The sequence below is a fragment of the Orycteropus afer genome, unplaced genomic scaffold (genome assembly GCF_000298275.1).
Source record: "Orycteropus afer afer isolate SDZICR_OR568_19922 unplaced genomic scaffold, OryAfe1.0 scaffold00103, whole genome shotgun sequence".
NCBI classification, from domain to species: domain Eukaryota; kingdom Metazoa; phylum Chordata; class Mammalia; order Tubulidentata; family Orycteropodidae; genus Orycteropus; species Orycteropus afer.
Genome location: NW_006921690.1, coordinates 8077879 through 8096251, shown reverse-complemented (window position 1 = coordinate 8096251; position 18373 = coordinate 8077879). Strand labels below are relative to the sequence as shown.

The following is an 18373-nucleotide window of genomic DNA, read 5'->3' as shown; positions in this document are numbered from 1 at the left end:
GTTAGGACAATGTGTGTTTTGCATTACAACTAGGAAATCAAGGGCCCAGATCAGCTTACAGGATTACAGGACATTTTTATCTTTATGGGTGGCTTTTGGTTTTGACTTCAAGTGATCAAAAACTAAAATTTATGAAGCTGAAATGTACAAGAACCCTGCATAGAGTTTCCCAGCATTTATTTATATATATATATATAGTTACTTCTTTGGAACAGTTCAACTACAGTTTAAAAAAAATCTTTACTGCAAGAAGAAATTTCGAAGTATACATGAATAAATAGACCTTCTGGAATGGGGCACCATGAGTTAGGCTTTCCAAAGAACTCATGATCTTTAGACACACTGACTTGTAAAGCAAATAATCAAATTCTAAATTACAAAGAGAGAACAGCTGCCTTAAAGACTATTAAACAACTCCAATCTATTAAAACAGCTGATGTAAAGAAGTAATGGTATTCAATAATGGTACCAAATGAGACATTTCAGGTAGGATTTTTTTTTTAGGTAGGAATGCTAATATCTTTTCAGTTTTGAATTGCTTAATTAATAGGAAGTAAAGAATAATCCCTGTACAAATATTTGTAAAATGGTTTATAGTTTTCAAAAAAGTTCACAAATATCCATATAATCCCCACATATTGACTGACTGCCCAGTACATAAAAGACACCTTACTAAGTACAACAAATAATTCTGACCTTGTTCTGTAGGAAATGATTCTGCAGGTCCATCTTTTCAAATTGATCTGGTATCAGCTCATTGGTGCAGTTAAAATTAACTGGAAATCCTTCACAAACTTCCCAACTAAGAAAAGTAAAATATTTAATTATTTTTTAGAAGAAAATATATTTTATTACAGTACTTCTTAATATACTAGTGTACTAATTTTTGCCTTATACTCTCAGAGGAAAAGCCAATGTATAGTTCATAACATCTTAAAACAAATTTATAAATTTCCTTATTATCTATAATTGGGAAGGAGAAGGTTTTAAATTCTTACTTGGTGATTATTTATAAGAGTGGAGAAATTCATGTTTCATTAATTATTAATAGGATGAAAAAATCTGAAAAATGTTTTAATCTTACAAAATCACTTCGAGTGAAGTCCATCTTCAATGTTAAATGTATAATGTTAATACAATAGACTACGCATAGTGAAGAATGGTTTTATACTTATAATGGTTACGCTAAACATGCTAATTTGGTATTTTTAAGAGGACTTTAAGAGGCATCATAGTACAGTGGGTACATGGACAAATCACAAACTGGACAGGTTGGGATTCATTCTTAGTTCTTTAAAAGTGAACAAGCCTTATCTTAAAGAAAATTACCTGGCTCAACACTGATAATCTAAGACATATCATAGCATGATATTCAACAGAAATCAGTCTAACACTGATAATGATATTTATCACACTCTTTTTGTTGTTGCTATGTGCCTTGGACTCAGACTCGACTCATAGCGACCCCCCTTCTTGGGTTTCCGAGGCAGTATCACTACGGAAGTAGATTGCCCCATCTTCCTTCCAAGGAGTGGCTGGTGGGTTTGAACCTCCAGCCTTCTGGTTAACAGTCAAGTGCCTTTAGGCACTATGCTACCAGAGCTCCTTTATCACACTCTAAGAAATATAAATAAGAGAAAGAATATTAATATTTCAAATGATCCATATTATAAGAAGAACATCACCACTTTAGAATACAGAAAGAAAATTCAAACGTTTTCCAATAATTAAGGAAATAATCCATTAAAATTAGTTTGTGTTAGATAAGGGTAATTTCATATTGTTATATAGGAACCTAGATCTATTTTAAAACAATCTAATAAAACAGTACTCATGAACCTAACAAAGTAAAATTTAGAAGAAATAGAAGAATTAAAAACACAATCTTAGTTGAAAATTAAAGAAAAAGGGACTAGACAAATTTAGCAACTTGGAGGAAGATTATTGGATACAAATAAATCTCATAAATGGAAGATGCCTATAAAAAAGAATATTGATGAATTATTTACTATCTATAAAGAAAAAAGAGCATAAGAAGAAACAAATTTAAATCTTGTCTGGAAAGTACAGTTAGTTATTAAATAATACAGCTTTTGTTTAAAAAACAAAGCAAACACCCCAGGAAGTTTGTCTTTCTAGACATATTTAGCGATACATTGACACTAGCTGGACTTAGTGTCCTTGTCAGACTGCTGTTGGTTGTCTGGATCTGCCCTCTGCTTTTAACTTTTTACCTATATTTTAAGAAGAGTTGTAATTTGTTAAGTTATAAAATATTAAAGCTAGATGAAGCCTGATAGGCACATCATCTAACTCAATGTAGTATTAATATCATGCTTCACTGTCCAATATGATAGCCACTAACCACACAACTTACTCAAATTTAAATGAAATAAAACTGAAAATTCCATTCTTCAGTCCCCCAAGTAACATTTCCAGGGATTAACAGTCACAAAGTACATTTCTACCATCAAAGAAAGTTTTACCAGACAGTCCTGGCTAGAGGTTAAACACCAAGGCTCATCAGACAATCTGAGTTAGAATCTGCCTTTGCCACATGCCTGCTATGTGACTTTGGGCAGGTTACTTCACTTCAACCCCTGAGCCTTAATTTCTGCCTCTAAATGAAGTAATGATAGGGTAATAGGTAATAACAGAATAACAGAATAAAAATAATTGTGTTAAGAATCAAATAAGTTATAACTCAATTCATTTAGAACCATGCCTGGACTATGGTCAACATCAGTAAGTGCTTATTTTTTATTATTTATGGATAAGAAATGGAGACCCTTCTGCTCATGGACAATCAGGAGCAGAGACAGTGACAGATGCTCAGATATTCTACCTCCCCTATTCTTCACCACCAAGGCACAAACATACTGCTTTTGTTTTAACTTTGTCATTACTAAATGAGATATTTACATATGAACACTCATAGGAAGGAACATTATTTTATATTTTAATTGCAGGCATACTTCACTTTATTGCACTTTGCTTTATTGAACTTCGCAGATACTGCATTTTTATAAAAATTGAAGGTTTGTGACAACCTTGCATTGAGCAAGTTTATTGGCACCATTTTTCCAATAGCATCTGCTCATTTCATGTCTCTGTGCCATGTTTTGGTAATGCTCACCATATTTCAAACTTTTTCACAATGCTGTTGCACATTTAATAGACTGTGGTATAGTATAAACACAACTTTTATATGCACTGGGAAGCCAAAAAAATCATGTGACTTGCTTTATTGCAATTTTCGTTTTATTGCAGTGGTCTGGAACTGAACCCAGGATCTCCAAAGTGTGCCTATATTCAATTTAAAACTACTACTTTAGAAACTTCCACTAAAAAAAAAGTTTTAAAATTTAAAACAACATTGTTGGCTCTGCAAAGCAGAAACTATATTATGCTCACTGCCCCAGGTAGTTGTTTTTTTGAAACTCAGCGAAAGTTAATGATAAGCCTCACTAGGCACTAGCTCACTATACCATGAACTAAGTCAATAAAATGAATAATTGCTTATTTTAGGCAATTCAAAGGATATATTTTAGTGTTTCAAATCCCTCACTCTGAGGAATCTTAGAATTGGGTGATACAGATGACTTTAACCAAACACAAGTTAATTTACTTGTCACATCCAGGTAGCAGAACAGGATTAGAATCCAAAAGCGTTTTATATGCAACTGTGATGCCACCTCTGTCAAATGCAGTCACTCGGTCAAAGGTCAAACCCAAAACAAGATTTAGTGGAGATCTAAAAAAAAAAAGGAAATAAGAGCAAAACTGTCTTCAAAATTATACAAACAAATCTGAGGACAAATAAACATAAAGTAAACAACAATAGTGCCTAATAAAATCCAGGAATAGGTAATTTACAACAATCTATCACCACTGTGACAGGCTCACTGCCCCTACTGCAGGTATCCTATATTGGGATCCGAAGTACACATTTCAGGTTATTTAGCTGATCCCTAGTATGCAAAGACTACGTACAACACATCTAATATAAAAAAATAATAATTGCAATAATAAAAAAACATTTTGTGGATAAAAGAACGATCAATTGTCATTCATATAATGTGCATTTGTCATGTATATTAGCAATGCCACATACCCATGATGATCTTTGGAACTGATAATAAAATGAATCCTTAATATCTACATACAAATAATTATTTTTTGTGAGTTCACTAAATGCTATGCTCATTTGACCTTTTTTCTTCATATTAACAATTGTTAGGCACATTGTTTTAGGTTAATTTAACTATTTAGGTAATTAAAATAAAATTAAAAACATATCTTAAATAAGAAGAATGGTCACTATATCAACTATAAACCATTTTTTTCTATACTGGTGTCAAAGACATGCTATTTAACTTTAGAATTAAAGGACTCAACCACATCACCTGTGTAATACTATCACCAAAACTGTTTAAAATGCATCTAATCATGAGGAAACACTCAGACATCCAGAATACGGGACATTCTACTTGAAAACTGTTTGGATGCTTAAAAAAAAAAATCAGTGTCATGAAATCAAAACAAAAAGTATGTAGACAGTGCTGGATAATCTTTAATCCTTTAAAGAGAACTAACATTAAAGAAAATAACTTTAAAGAAAATAATTAAATGCAATATGTAAGTCTTAATTGGATGCAAGATTACAAAAAGCTCTAAAACACATTTTGGGGGTAATTTTCATAATTTGAATACAGATTGTATATTATATTACTGCATTATTTTGTTGACTCTTTTAGATACTATAAAGTGGTGATGTAGAAGAATGTCCTACTCTTCAGTTATGTGATCTGAAGCTTTTAGGGATGAAACTTTAATGACTATTTCAAATTACTTTCAAAGCATTCAAAAGAGATAAGGGAGATATGAGAAGGTAAAATAAATGTTCCAAACTTGTTAAATTGGTGATCCCAACTGGAGGATATATGAGTGTTCACTGTACTATTCCTTTCACTCTTCTATAAATATGAAATTTTTCAAAGTAAAAATTTAAGGAGAAAAAAAGTCAAAGAACTCAAAACAAATGCAGCTATTATTAAAATCATCTTTTGCCAATGAGAAACCTGACTGCATATCAACAAGAGTTAGACATGTTAGGATTCCCCTGAATATGAGTATCATTTACTTAGTATATATTGCATATTTTCTCAATATATTTTAAATTAGATGATAGTAATATTTTAGATACATAAATTTACAAGTTCTAGTGGCAGCAAAATGCTGCAGTGGTTCCTTGGTGCTTTATATTGGATTCAAAACCAGAAAAATAAAAATAAAACATTATCCTGTTGGAATAACAAAGAAATAGGGAAAACAAGCACTTATGAATTCCTCCCACTGAATTCCTCAGTAGATTTTAGAATATTCCAACTACTTAGCATTTTACTAGTTATTCCACCAATATGATCCAATTAACCAAGAACAAGTGTTTGATCTTACTAAAATATTGTATTATAACAAATATTATTAAAAATATCAAAATTAATCATTACTTTCACTTTGACATTGATATTAAGAAGAAATAGTAATGATAGAATTTTCATTAGTCTTTCCTTCTAATTGGATGGTCTTGCTAAATTACTAAAAAATTCTAGCTACTTAAAATTCATCACTGATTTTATCATTATAGAAACAATTCTATCCTCAATATAATTAAATTATATTTTGAAATTTGCCTACAGAAAAAAATTATCAGCCCTTCCTTAAATATATATTTTAGTTCTTTAAATCACACAGCATAAGAAAGTCATTAACCACTTAAATTGTAATTTTACTCTAGTAGGACAGATGAAATAAAATGTTGGAATATGCTACCCACAACTCATCCTTCCAACTCCTTCATGGATTTCTGAGTAGATTTGTCTCAGTCATTGAAATCTGGAATACTGCAACATGCAGCAAATCGAATTAGCTCCTATTTTGCTAAGATTTATTTCTGTCTATGCTATTTTCATTATAATTAACAAATGATCAACTCTCTTTGATAAGGAAAATTATTTCCCCTATTCCGTTGTTATAGATAAATGATGAACTAAAAAAAAATTAAAAATAGACAGAAACATGTGTTTAAGTTTCCTGACAAGCAGTTTCCAGGTTCATCTGGGTGTGTCCTGTCAAAATATGCACGAATTTCCAGGATGCTCAACACAACAGCCCAGGTCATCAATGCCTGCATACCACAGCCTTTTCCTTTGCTCAGAAACTCAGATAATTTTATGCAGGAATTTACCAATCTACAAAAATTTACACAATGCTCAGCAATAACCAGTAATTATTGTGGGATAATAAAAGACACTTTTGAGGAATATAACTTTCTTAGGATAGGGCTTACAGGGTTTACCAATTTATCTTTAACTGTCCTGTCATTGGTGCTTAAAAGGTTAAGACTTTATTTGTGAAAACATAGAGAGATAGTGGGGAATCATGTTGTCTACAGCTTCATAAATCTTGCTTAAGATCCTTTTCAATTACCATCCATTTCTCCTTTAAAAAGGGACAAAAAAATAGAGGAGTGGAAGCAGGTCAGGGCAGTGTGCGACAATGACAGTGTGATGGGCTCGGGCCCCCCGTGGCGTTTCCATCTGCTATCATTAAGGTGCCTACTCAGACATGAAAAAATCCCTCTTGCTGTGCTGACAGGCAGACTTCAAGAACTATGACAAGGCATTAAGACCGACAGTCAGAGAGAGATGTCATATTCCACAAACAATACTGCTTCACAAAAATGCCCCTGAAATTTTATTGGAATTCGAAATAAAAATGTTCATAAGGGTGCTACTTGACTTCTCAACTCTCGTTTGAAATTGGCTTGCCCAAGGAAAGATTGCAGACGGACAGATAATAGACATCTCACTCCTACCTGTATGCTTTACCATAAGAGACCCAAATTTTTTGTTCATTCTTCAGCAAAAGTGGATTCTTAATTTCTTGGCCGTACTCATCAAAAAGCCGGACTGAAGAAAAATTGAGGCTTGGTGGGTTGAAGGAAGAACTTTGAAGCCTTTGATGAATCTTGAGAAGTAACTGTTGGTGGGAGAAAAACAAAGAAAAAGAAATAACCTAAAATGTGAACATCTAATAAACTGTCTCAACTCGGTAACAAATGAAGTCCAAACAAATGATAATTAAATTCATATAGAATGTTAAAAGAAGTGTGAAATGACTGCAATGTTTAGCTCAGTGTAAAGTAACAAAATGAGCACGGGCTTTTAACCAGCAGGGGGTGCCACAGGCTTGTGATGGAGCTCTGACCCTTTGGCACAGCAACTGAAAGCAGATGTGACAATCTTACAGAAAGAGCATTTAGTTACACACGGTAACGGCCCTCTTTGATAAGGGTTATGTTTTTCTTGTCTGAGCTACACATTTTCCTAGGGTCCTTACCAAGCATGTTGAAGTTTTACAACGGGCAATCTCCCCATCCCCAACTAACCTCAGGTAATCAATTGTGGACAAATCTTCCACTTACAGAACTGCAAAAATAAATATGACTCTCAGCCTAAGTGATTCACTTAGAACTATTCCTAGTTCTAGTTTAATTAAGAGTCCTGCAAAAGTCCAAGCTTGTGAACAGTGTAACTAATGGATGCTTTCAAGTTGTGAATAAGACATTTCAGAAGTGCAAAATAGGAATATTTTTAATAATAGCATTGTCAGTGTTTGTTCCTAGCTTACACCTAGAATCTCTAAATAATCAAGACATTTCTAATTTAATTCATATTTCAAATCGAAAGTAAATCTAACTAAATTCTGTTGCACATGCAATGTCAAAAGACATTTTTCATTATAATCTGTCTTTTTGTTTCAGTGTTTAGACCTCTGCTCTTTCCTGCTTTGCGCCCACACTATCCATCACCGTGTTCTCCCCCCAGCCTTCTGTCACAGGCTTCCTTTTCTTTTCTCCCTTGTCAGTTCTTGTGTCTCTCAATTTCTCGTTACTCTGTAATCCCTGCAGGGATGCGGATGCAGTGTGGCCTTTTCTTGCCTAACTGCAGTTCAGTGTGCCTTTTTTGCTGCCTCTATTAATTCCCATTGAAGGTATATTAGCAAAGTGCTAAATGCTGAGGCTCAGAGGAAGAAGAGAAAGTTACAATCTATCATACCTCTAGGGTTTCCACACTGATTGGCTATAAATTCTTGATGAGTAAAATATTTTCTTTGGCCAGACACTGTATTTAGAGCAAACCTAATAATTAGACTTTGCCCTGATTATAAATAAACAATAGTATCTCCAACTTCAGTGTTTTCATCATCTTTTTGTTGATCAGATTTTTAGCCTTGAGCATCAGAAAAGCTAAAAATGATTACATATCTTTCATTTCATTAAAGTTAATACTTCTCATGTGGCAGAGTCAAGTGCTTTGAATTTAAAATGATGATTAATAGTCTCTTAGAAGTATAATATATCAAGGTGCTAGAGGGGCTAATACTGTATTGTTCTGTTTGTTTATTTTTCCCATTGGAACTGCAGAAATACGTTCAAATTTATAGATTACGTTTACAAAGCCCTACATTTATTTCTGGATGGTCTCAGCCCTTGAACTTATTTGTGTTGTTTTGGTGTTATATCAGAACGCATGTAATGCTCATCATTTTTCTGAATCACAGTGATTTTGCTTTGCAGGCATTACCCTTTTCTAAGAGGGAAAGCTACAAAAGCGTTAAGGGCTGATTCAGGAGAGAAATGTTTGCACAAGGGACAGGGGTCTGAGGTAGAGACAGGATGTGAAGACCTGACTACTTGACCAAATTCACTTTCATAGGAGTTGTGTTGCAATCTCTGTTTTCTCAACTTGGTGACGGACTGCATTTTAGGTGTTCAAAGATGAGCATTCGACAACCTACAGGAGGTAAGGGCCTCAGTGCCTTTCACCTCTAGGTCATTGGTTAGGGCTGGACTATGGCAACCCAAAATTGTGATAATCTTAGCCCATTTATCTTTAAAGCTATCATCACCAGACCTTTATAGGATAAGAATTTGTTCAGGGATCTGAGAAGAGTGTGAGACTTCTTAGGCTAGTGATTGAGACAAGTGTGTGCACCAGAAAACAGTAGTCCGTGGATGTCCCAAACAAAACCTTTATAATGTCCCTAATTAAAGTTTTTCCTCCTAGATTTGCATGCATGTAAAAGCAAAGCACAGGTCAATTTCAGTGTGCCATAAATCACCACAAAAGGGTTCTATGGATTATCATCTTCCTATATAAGGTAATAAAAATGCCATCTTTGATTTTAACATGAACCAGAAAATAAAATACTGCATTCTGATATTTAAAGGGGGAAGACCGGTGAAGAATTCTTAGGAGGCTTCTGTGCCCTAGCAATTTGTTTTATCAGGGTTGTGATGGTAAAAAGAAACCAGCCAAAGCTCTCTATCCTTCTGTCTCTAATCAGTCAAGATAGCTTCTGGTCCCAGCTAATGATCCAATGAGAGGTTCACATATTACATGCAGCTTTTGTGACTGGCTGTAGAAATCAGGCAATCACCACCAGGAAGAGGTAAGTCTGAGGATGCTAAACTGAACGGGTAGGAGAAGTAAGTTTCTGAACAAAGGCAAGGCAACAGAGCCCAAACCACTGCTTGTGCGTTCGGGCGCATAACCCCAATTTGTAAACAACAGGGTGTTTAGTGTCCTTTTATGCAAGACAAAGAGCCAAAAGAATGACCCTGAACATGTTGGTTCTGCCTGAAAAACATCCCAATTGTCTGGAAAATAGGCAAAGGTAAGAGTTCCTAATATCAACCAGCTGGATATACTCATATATATCTGAGTAGCTGAGAAGACCAAGTGCCTATGAGTCACTCTGGGGCTAGGTCTTGGAAATACTAGATCCTGAGTGTACCCTCCACTGAACAGCATGCCACTTCTTTCAAAGCATAAACAAGAGAGCAATCCCTATGTAACAAAATCAAAGTCTAGTGTAGACATATTTCTAAATATAACCATGATAGAAATTAAGATACTGTTAGGTAAGGGTCCAGGACTTAGTAATATACAAAACTGAAAGCCTAAGAAATTCAGAAGTCAAATTTGAGACTACCCAGCCTTTACAGATCAGAAAATAATTCATTTTTTCTAAATAATTTTCAAGATGTATTTCTACATTCATGACTACAAGTAACTTGAAGACACTTATAGTCGCAAATAAATGGTAAGTAAACTCACTCTTTCCATCATCTCGCCAATTTGAATTGAGCTATTAGACCCCAAATCTTTTTGGCTGATACAAACAGAGGTCTCTCCAGTGTCTTTACCATTTTCAAATACCTGAAAAATAAGCACATTAAAAAACAGAAATAACTAATGCAAACAACATACACACGTATAGCATACATAACATACATGAAAACAGGAGGCCCTCACTTTGCATAGTACCTGTTAACTGAAAGTCATGCATATGAGAGCTATGCAACGCAAGAACCACCTGTATAAATATGTGCAAGTAAGTAATTGGCAATGAATATAAACAAGACTAAAATAATTGTATGGCGAAAGCCCCTGTTTCTCTCTTTTGTGTCAGTATCTTTAACCTGACTAGTATTCCTTACAATCATAAAATTGGAGGAAACACGAACTTTAAAGGAGGAATCACTGTCCACAGATGGCTGAGTGGGGCAAGAGTCAAAGAAATGTCAGTTAGCAACCAATTAAAATTCATTTGATTCTTCTTGAAAATCATAAAGCCACAAATTATGTGAGGAATGACTGATTTATATTTAAAATATATCAGTGTTCAGCCCGTCTTTTGTCTCAATAAAAGGAAATTCTACCTGACAGATTTATTGCATAACAGTTGTATAATGAAAGTCATCCCTTTTAAATGCATATATCTAACATGTCGTTGAGAACAGCAATAAAATTCATAACATCGCATTATGCAATACTTGCTGGGGAAAAAAAAAGTTAGCAAATGTTCTGGTCAAAAGGATCCGAATAAACCAGTCCAGACAGGACGTCTCCACTGGAGTGGAACACACCCCTTTAACCACGCGGCAGTTCCACGTGGGGAGGACCATTCACCAGACAAGAAAGGGAGCAGAAGAGAGAGCTTGATGAATAATTTAAACGTTGCTTTTCATTTTTTTTTTCTCAAAAGTTCTTTTCTTTCCTTTCTGATAATGCCTATCACATTGGAGTAGCCATTTTATTTATTTTTTGTTCTATTTCCAGAGAAGATAATTTAGGAGAATAAGTTATTTTTAAAGAAAATCATATTTTTTGTTGATTTTTACTTTTGAGACTGGTTTAAAGTCATTCAATAAATCCTAGTATGGTTTGGGAAATAGTATGTTTCACAAACATTTCCTCAATCTTTGTATAAGAAGAGATACTAAAAAAAAACAAAGACTACTGATGTTCAAGAACTGTGGGTTCTGCTCCACTCCCATGCTTTTCATTGTGCTGACAGTTCAGTGGAGATTCTACAGCTCTCATACTTGGTACATTGATACTTCACGCCCTGCAGTATCTTTTCCTCCTAACAGGGTGTGTTTGTTTAGTCTTTTCCCTGAGTAAACAGTATTCTGAGCAAAAAATCTCTCTACTTTCACAAAGAACTTTATAAACCCAGTTGTCACCTGGAAATCTATGGGAATTAATGCGGGAGGAGAATCTTTTTGGCTCAACAATCTCTTCAGGGTTCTAATCTGGAACAAAACTCTTAAAAACTAGAGAAATATAGCAATGAAGGTTAAAATTCTAAGCTGCGTGCATTCTGCAAGGTTAGTGTTGACAAAAGCTCAGTTTGGAGAACTTATTGATGTTCCTTTGTCAAGACTTGCTAGACGTGAAGTCAGAGTGCAGCAAATTATATTCTAGAAAATAGCAGTGTGAGTGCTAACTGCCAAACTGAGAAGGCAGACAGGGCTTGGTCAACACCTAAGACCTTCATTAGCTCACTGCTTTCTGCATTACCACTAATGAGACTTCCCTTCCACAGCTTGAAAAGTGTTATCAAAAAAACACACACACTTGCTTTTGCCCCCAAAAACCATATGAGGGCATTAACTAGAGGTGGTTAAGTGACAGAAGTTTGTCTTCATATAATGTATTTTGCTGTATGTCTACAAAAATAAAAACTCCCCAAACTGAAATCTTATGATATTCTCCTTTTCTTAAGGTCCAGCTCTGGTTTTTAAGCATTATCTTAAATACATCCATTTTTAAAAATCCAAATACTGTATTTATATTTTTAAAAATACTTATTCTTCTTTTGCATGACAATTTTTGTTTCTAATGCCCAATGTCTAAACAATAATAGCTCTCTGAATAGAGGGCTTCTATGATTGACTGTTGTTGTAGTTGTTGTTATATGCCCTCGAGTCAAACCCGACTCATAGCGGCCCCTCCTTGGGTTTCCGAGGCAGTATCACTACGGAAGTAGGATTGCTCAACCTTCCTTCCAAGGAGTGGCTGGTGGGTTTGAACCACCAGCTGTCTGGTTAGCAGGCAAGTGTCTTAGCCACTATGCTACCAGAGCTCCCTATGATTGACTGTTGTTGTTGTTGTTATGTGCCGTCGAGTCAGCCCCGACTCATAGCGACCCCTCCTTGGGTTTCCGAGGCAGTATCACTACGGAAGTAGGATTACCCAACCTTCCTTCCGAGGAGTGGCTGGTGGGTTTGAACCACCAGCCTTCTGGTTAGCAGTTAAGTGCCTTTAGGCACTATGCTACCAGAGATATAGGAAAATAAAAAAGAGTTTACCTTTATTTTCCTGCTGTCTGATGCTTAGCTTGAGAAAATTTGCTGTATTGGCTGCCCAGTGGCTCTCTATATGCCCTCACCTCCTGAAGGCTCTAAGATTAAATGCTCACCCTGGAAGTGGGATGATGCAAAAAGCCAGCTGTAGCTAGCCTTGAGTCTCAAAGTATTAGGTAACAAAACCCCAAACTCATTGCTATCTAGTCGATTCCGACATCTAGTGACCCTATAGGACAGAGTAGAACTGCCCCATGACGTTGCCTAGGTTATAATCTTTACAGAAGCAGACTGCCACATTTTTCTCCTATGGAGCATGTGGTAGCTTTGACCCTTCAGCTATCAGCTGAACACTCAACTGCTATGCCACCAGGCCTCCTGTAATGTAACCCACCCATTGCCGCCAAGTTGGATCCGACTCATAGCAACCCCTTCTTGGGATTCTGAGACCATATCCTTATGGAAGTAGATTACCCAACCTTCCTTCCAAGGAATGGCTGGTGGATTTGAACTGCCAGCCTTCTGATTAGCAGTCAAATGCCTTAGGCACCATGCCACCAGAGCTCCTCCCAACTAGAATGGCTAGTACTAATTAAACTGTAGAGGGAAGTAAATGGAAACTACATTCCATTAAACTCTAATTTAGTGGTAGTGGTGGTTCAGTAGTAGATGTCTCATCTTCTATGCAGGAGACCTGGGTTTGCCAATGCACCTCAAACAAAGCCATCATTCATCAGTGGAGGCTTGTACGTTGCTGTGATGTTCAATAAGTTTGTACAGACTAGGAAGAAAGGCCTGGTGATCTACTTCTGAAGGGGCCTGCTTGAAAGCAGCTAGCAACAACACACCCTAACTAAACATATCCCTAACTCCCTTTCCCATTAGCCAGACTCCAAAAATGCCTGCGTCACCTAATGCAAAGCAAAGTGCAACAGAGAAGCTAAAGTAGAAAAAGCCAGTGGTCCTAATCAGTTATAATTAAAATATAATTATGTTAACCAATTTTAGAAAAATATATGGGCACATAAACATCTTGCTGGAGCCCCTCCCTGGCTTTTGGGAAGGGTCTAAGCAAGGGAGGTGTCCTGGAGCTTAAGCTTCATTAGCTTTGTGGTAAATACACTTCTGAGTGTAGTGTTGTTGTTATTCCTTCAAGTCAATGCTGCCTCCTGGTGATCCCATGCATTTCAAAGTAGAACTGAGTTCCATAATTTTCTTGCCTGTAACTTTTATTGAAGCAGATCAACAGACCTTTCTTCCATGGTGCCACCAGTTGGGCTTGAACCACTAGCCTTCCTGTTAGTAAATAAGTGCAAAGCATTTGCACCACCCAGGGACTGCTTAGAAGGTAGTAAGCACTATTGCTAAAGGGACAGGGAGGTGTCATCTTCTGACCTCCTCTAACTCCACAAGAGGAAGACAGAATCACCATCAGCCACCCAAGGCCTGTCCTTATGAGGCCAGACATGCTGTCACCCTCCAGCCCTCTTACTAACCTTGACACCAACCGTCCCTCCCACAGCACCCACCACCTGTCTACTGAGTTCAATAATTTGCTGTATTCGCCTCACAGAACTCACAGATTATGGGGTTTATTAGCGAAGGAACAGGCTACAATTCAAGTTCAGTAATGCACTGTCTCTCTCAGCCTCTCTCAGCAGTGCATCTCTCTTAGCAGCATGTCTATCTCATGTCACTCTCTCTCTCTCTAGTGTCTCTCTCTCTCAACAGCATGTCTCTCTCATATCTCTCTCTCACCAACGCATCTCTCTCAGCAGCACATCTCTCTCAGCCAGCAGTCAGAGAGAAAGATTCCTTCTGCCTCTAGGAGGGCTCATTTTGAGCCTGGCAGAGGGGCAAAACTAAGCAATCCCAACACCAGAATTCCATACACCTGAGAGAGAGCAAACTTCCCAAGATTCCTTTGTGCTGTTCCAACTGACATACACCAAATGGATAACTTTAACAATCAGCTATTCAGTTGCTCGTGGCAAAGTGGGAGTTACAAAGATTATGGCTAGAAGAGCCATACCATGTAATTTACTGCACCGCAACTATGTAAAGAAGAAAAAGACAAACAGGGCATGGAATATTGGGCATGGGATCAGGGAGGAGTGGGATGAGTATGATGGTAACCATATTAAATAGGGTGATCAGATGGGCCATATAGAGAGGAAAGAGTCTAGCAAAGCCTTGAAGGAGGTAAGAAAGCCAGCCAAGCAGATAGCTGGGAGAAGAGCAGGCAGAAGGAGCCTCTAGAGTAAGACACCTAAGGCAGGGTTATGCCTGGTATGTTCCAGGAACCACAGGAGGCTAGTGTAATGGGAGCACAGTGATAGGGAGAGTTAGCAAATATGAAATCAGAGGGTTAAAGGGTGGGAGTATGGGGTGAAATGGGGAATTAAATGGTTTAGAACAGAATAGTAACAGGATCTGTTCTACATTTTTATAAAGGATCACTGTGGGTTGAAAGTAGACTGTATGGGACAAGGGTAACCTGAGGCATGAAAGAAGGTGACTCAAATCAGAATACTAACAATGGATATGATGAGAAGTGGTCAGTTTCTATTCATTACAGAGTGATTTTATTTGCTTGTTTGTTTATTAGTAGCGTTGGGGAATAAAATTTGTAGCTAGGCTAATATTTCTGGAACATGATTTATGCATCTATGAAAGTAAATAAATAAGCCTAAATATAACTGCTCACATGATATTAGTGAAAAATGTCAACAAAGTATTAAAGAATTTTATTTACTACTAAAATTTTACAGAGACAGCCATCAAAACTTAAACCATATGAGACAGATGATGTGAACAGGAAACCAATGTGGCTCCTTGACAGGTTTGGCTGGCATCACTTGTGACATCTATTTAAGGACTTTGTAAGGCCTAGTTCAGTGCCTTACAATGCTGTAAGTCTGGTTAAGAACTAGCTGTGGGGAACAGCAGGTTCCCAAACTCTCCACAACAGACCACCCAGGAAGCTCTAATGTGCGTGAGCAGAAGGCCAAACACCTAAGCTTCAAAATGCCTCAGGATGCAATGCTGTCAAGAGGCAATAATAGAAAAATGACACCACTGTGTGTTGCCAAAAGTTGGGAGGCTGTGCAGAAAGAATTAATTACCAGAGGCCTGAGTGAGAAAAGGAATATAAAATATCCCCCCAAAATTAGTTGGTATATTTTAGGTGGATATGATTAAATATGTTGGAATAAGATTAACCTTATTCCTAATGTTGTTTTGGACTGGAGTCCCAGTGAAGCAGATGCTGAAACTAAGGTTTGCCTCTAGGAAGTTTATTGGGTAGTGTTCTTAGAAGGAACACCAATGAGGGAGTGAAGCAAGCAGTATTGGACAGAGCGAGAAGTTCAACTGCTTTGTAGTTGCAACAGAGGCATCAGCTGATTCCATCGGGAACCTCTAGAGTTGGTACTTCAGTTGTTGTTATTAGGTGCCTAGACTCCAACTCATAGCAACCGTATGTGTAATGGAAAGAAAAGTTGCCAGGTCCTGTGCCAGGGGCCTTCAGAGTTGCCCAAAACTGAAGCAAGTGGTCTGGGCTTTTGTTACGTCCCCCACCCTGCACCAACTAAATGCTGGATGCAAGCTACCTCCAGGACGGAAGCCTAATCTTGAATGAGGCAGCTCCCTTCCACTGACGGCAACTGTCCTAGAAGAATACGGCTATAGCAGCTGGGGAATGGATATCTCAGTCCTGAAGAAAGGACCCTAGAAGTGTGGCAGAGTCCTCTACACTCTGGTAACTCAACAGCGTAGGATGCACTGTAACATACACTAATCATTCAATGCTCAAAGCCACCAGATTCTACAGATGAGGCTCAGAAAGATTCAGGGACTTCCCCAAGGTAGATCTACTCATAAGGAGAAGGGAGATCTTTAGAAGTCAAGACCAATGATGTTTTGCACTACAAATATCAAAGTTTATTCTTGTATCTAGTATTACAGACTCTAATAATACGAAACTAAAGGCATAGAAAAGTATTTTAAAGAAGAAGTTGTTACCTAAGTCAAAGAACATGAAAATTAAAATATTTTCTTATGTGAGAAGCTATTTTGCTATGAAAAAAATCTTTAATCAGAATTCAAAGTCACCTTTTAGAGAAAATCAACTCCAACTAAACTAATGTTGTATGTCTATTAAACCAAATAAGTGTATTTTTACTTTCTCCATTTTTATAGATTCTGAAGGCAATTTATAGAATGTTATTATTTTTTATATTTTCTCAAAGGTATAATACATGGTAAAGCAAAGAAAAAAATGTCTAACCTTAATATTCAGTTAAGATGGTAATCACAAAACAAATATTAAAAGTATGGGACTCAAGTATTGAAAATTTAATAATGCATTACTATTTTTATACAAAAACTAAAGTCACTGCCGTCAAGTCAGATCCAACTCATAGTGACCCCTCCTTGGGATTCCCAGGCAATATCAACATAGAAGTAAATTGCCCAATCTTCCTTCTGAGGAGTGGCTGGTGAGTTTGAACTGTCAGCCTTCTGGTTAGCAGTCAAATGCCTTAGGCACTACGCCACCAGAGCTCCCATATTTATACCATACATAAGAAAACAGTGTTTTAATATTGAACACAGAGGTATTTAGCAGATTTAACAGAGTATTTAATAGATGAGGAGCCAGTATATTTTGTCCTAAGAAATTAAAATATACATAAGTGGAAACAAATAATATCATTGCTAAGCTTCATCAATATAAATGGTATCTGGACCAAAAGCCAAATAATATTATTTTTATAATATTTTTTAAGCCCAGAAAAGATATTCTTAAGAAAATAATTTATTTTAAAAGAGACATTTAAAATTTTCCCTGTAAGTTACATCACCATTTAGAAATATGTAAAGTATGTGGTTGCCTATGGGGTTGGATTTTAGGGGTGGGCCAAAGGACTCTAACCCCATAATATCACTCCCACAAATTTGCTAATACTTGAAATTCCACTTAGAGATTCACTTCTTTGTTACAATTAAAATACTGTAGCCCCATGAGAGGAAAGAGTTCCTGGGTGGCACAAGGAGTTAAACAAGCCCCTAAGTACTAGCCAAAAGGTTGGTAGTTTAACCCCACCCCCACCCCCGCCCCGAGACATCTCAGGAAATAGGCCCATGGTCTGCTTCCAAAAGGTCACAGCCTTGAAAACCCTATGGAGCAGTTCTACCTTGCACACATGGTATCACCATGAGTAGGAATCGACTGTTAGCAACTAACAACAACATGAATTGAAATGATATTCGGCCTAATTGCTTATTGATCCTTTAACACTGTGATTTTCAATCTGTTGTTGCTGTGTGCCATTGAGTCAATTCTGCCCACCAGGTTATCTAGACTATAAGCGTTGAGAGTAGATTGCCACGTCTTTCCTCCCACAGAATGGCTAGTGGGTTTGAACAGCTACCTTTTGGGTTAGGAGTCAATTGTTTAACCATTGCACCATCTAGACTTTCTGGAATGCCTCAGAGGTCCTACAGTTGGGCTAGGTAAGAGAGAGCAGTGGTTCCAACAATGAAAATAAACCTGATGAGTGAGTCTGTGGGGCAAACTACATCCTGCCTTCAAACAGGCCCTACTTTTATCTATTTTACAAAGTGGATTCTAAAAGAAAACTTGAATCTAAGAAA

General features: G+C 36.8%; 1 protein-coding gene across 1 annotated transcript in view; it reads right to left on the bottom strand.

The window, feature by feature from the left end:
• The window catches only part of DCDC1 (doublecortin domain containing 1), a 680259-nt gene that overhangs the window by 369446 nt on the left and 292440 nt on the right, over positions 1-18373 (bottom strand). Inside the window, exons 11-14 of the mRNA XM_007943315.2 lie at positions 10185-10286; positions 6878-7041; positions 3629-3754; positions 697-802 (exon numbers count right to left, since the gene is read on the bottom strand). Coding sequence (XP_007941506.2) covers positions 697-802; positions 3629-3754; positions 6878-7041; positions 10185-10286 — 498 coding nt within the window. The remainder of the gene's footprint in view (positions 1-696; positions 803-3628; positions 3755-6877; positions 7042-10184; positions 10287-18373) is intronic.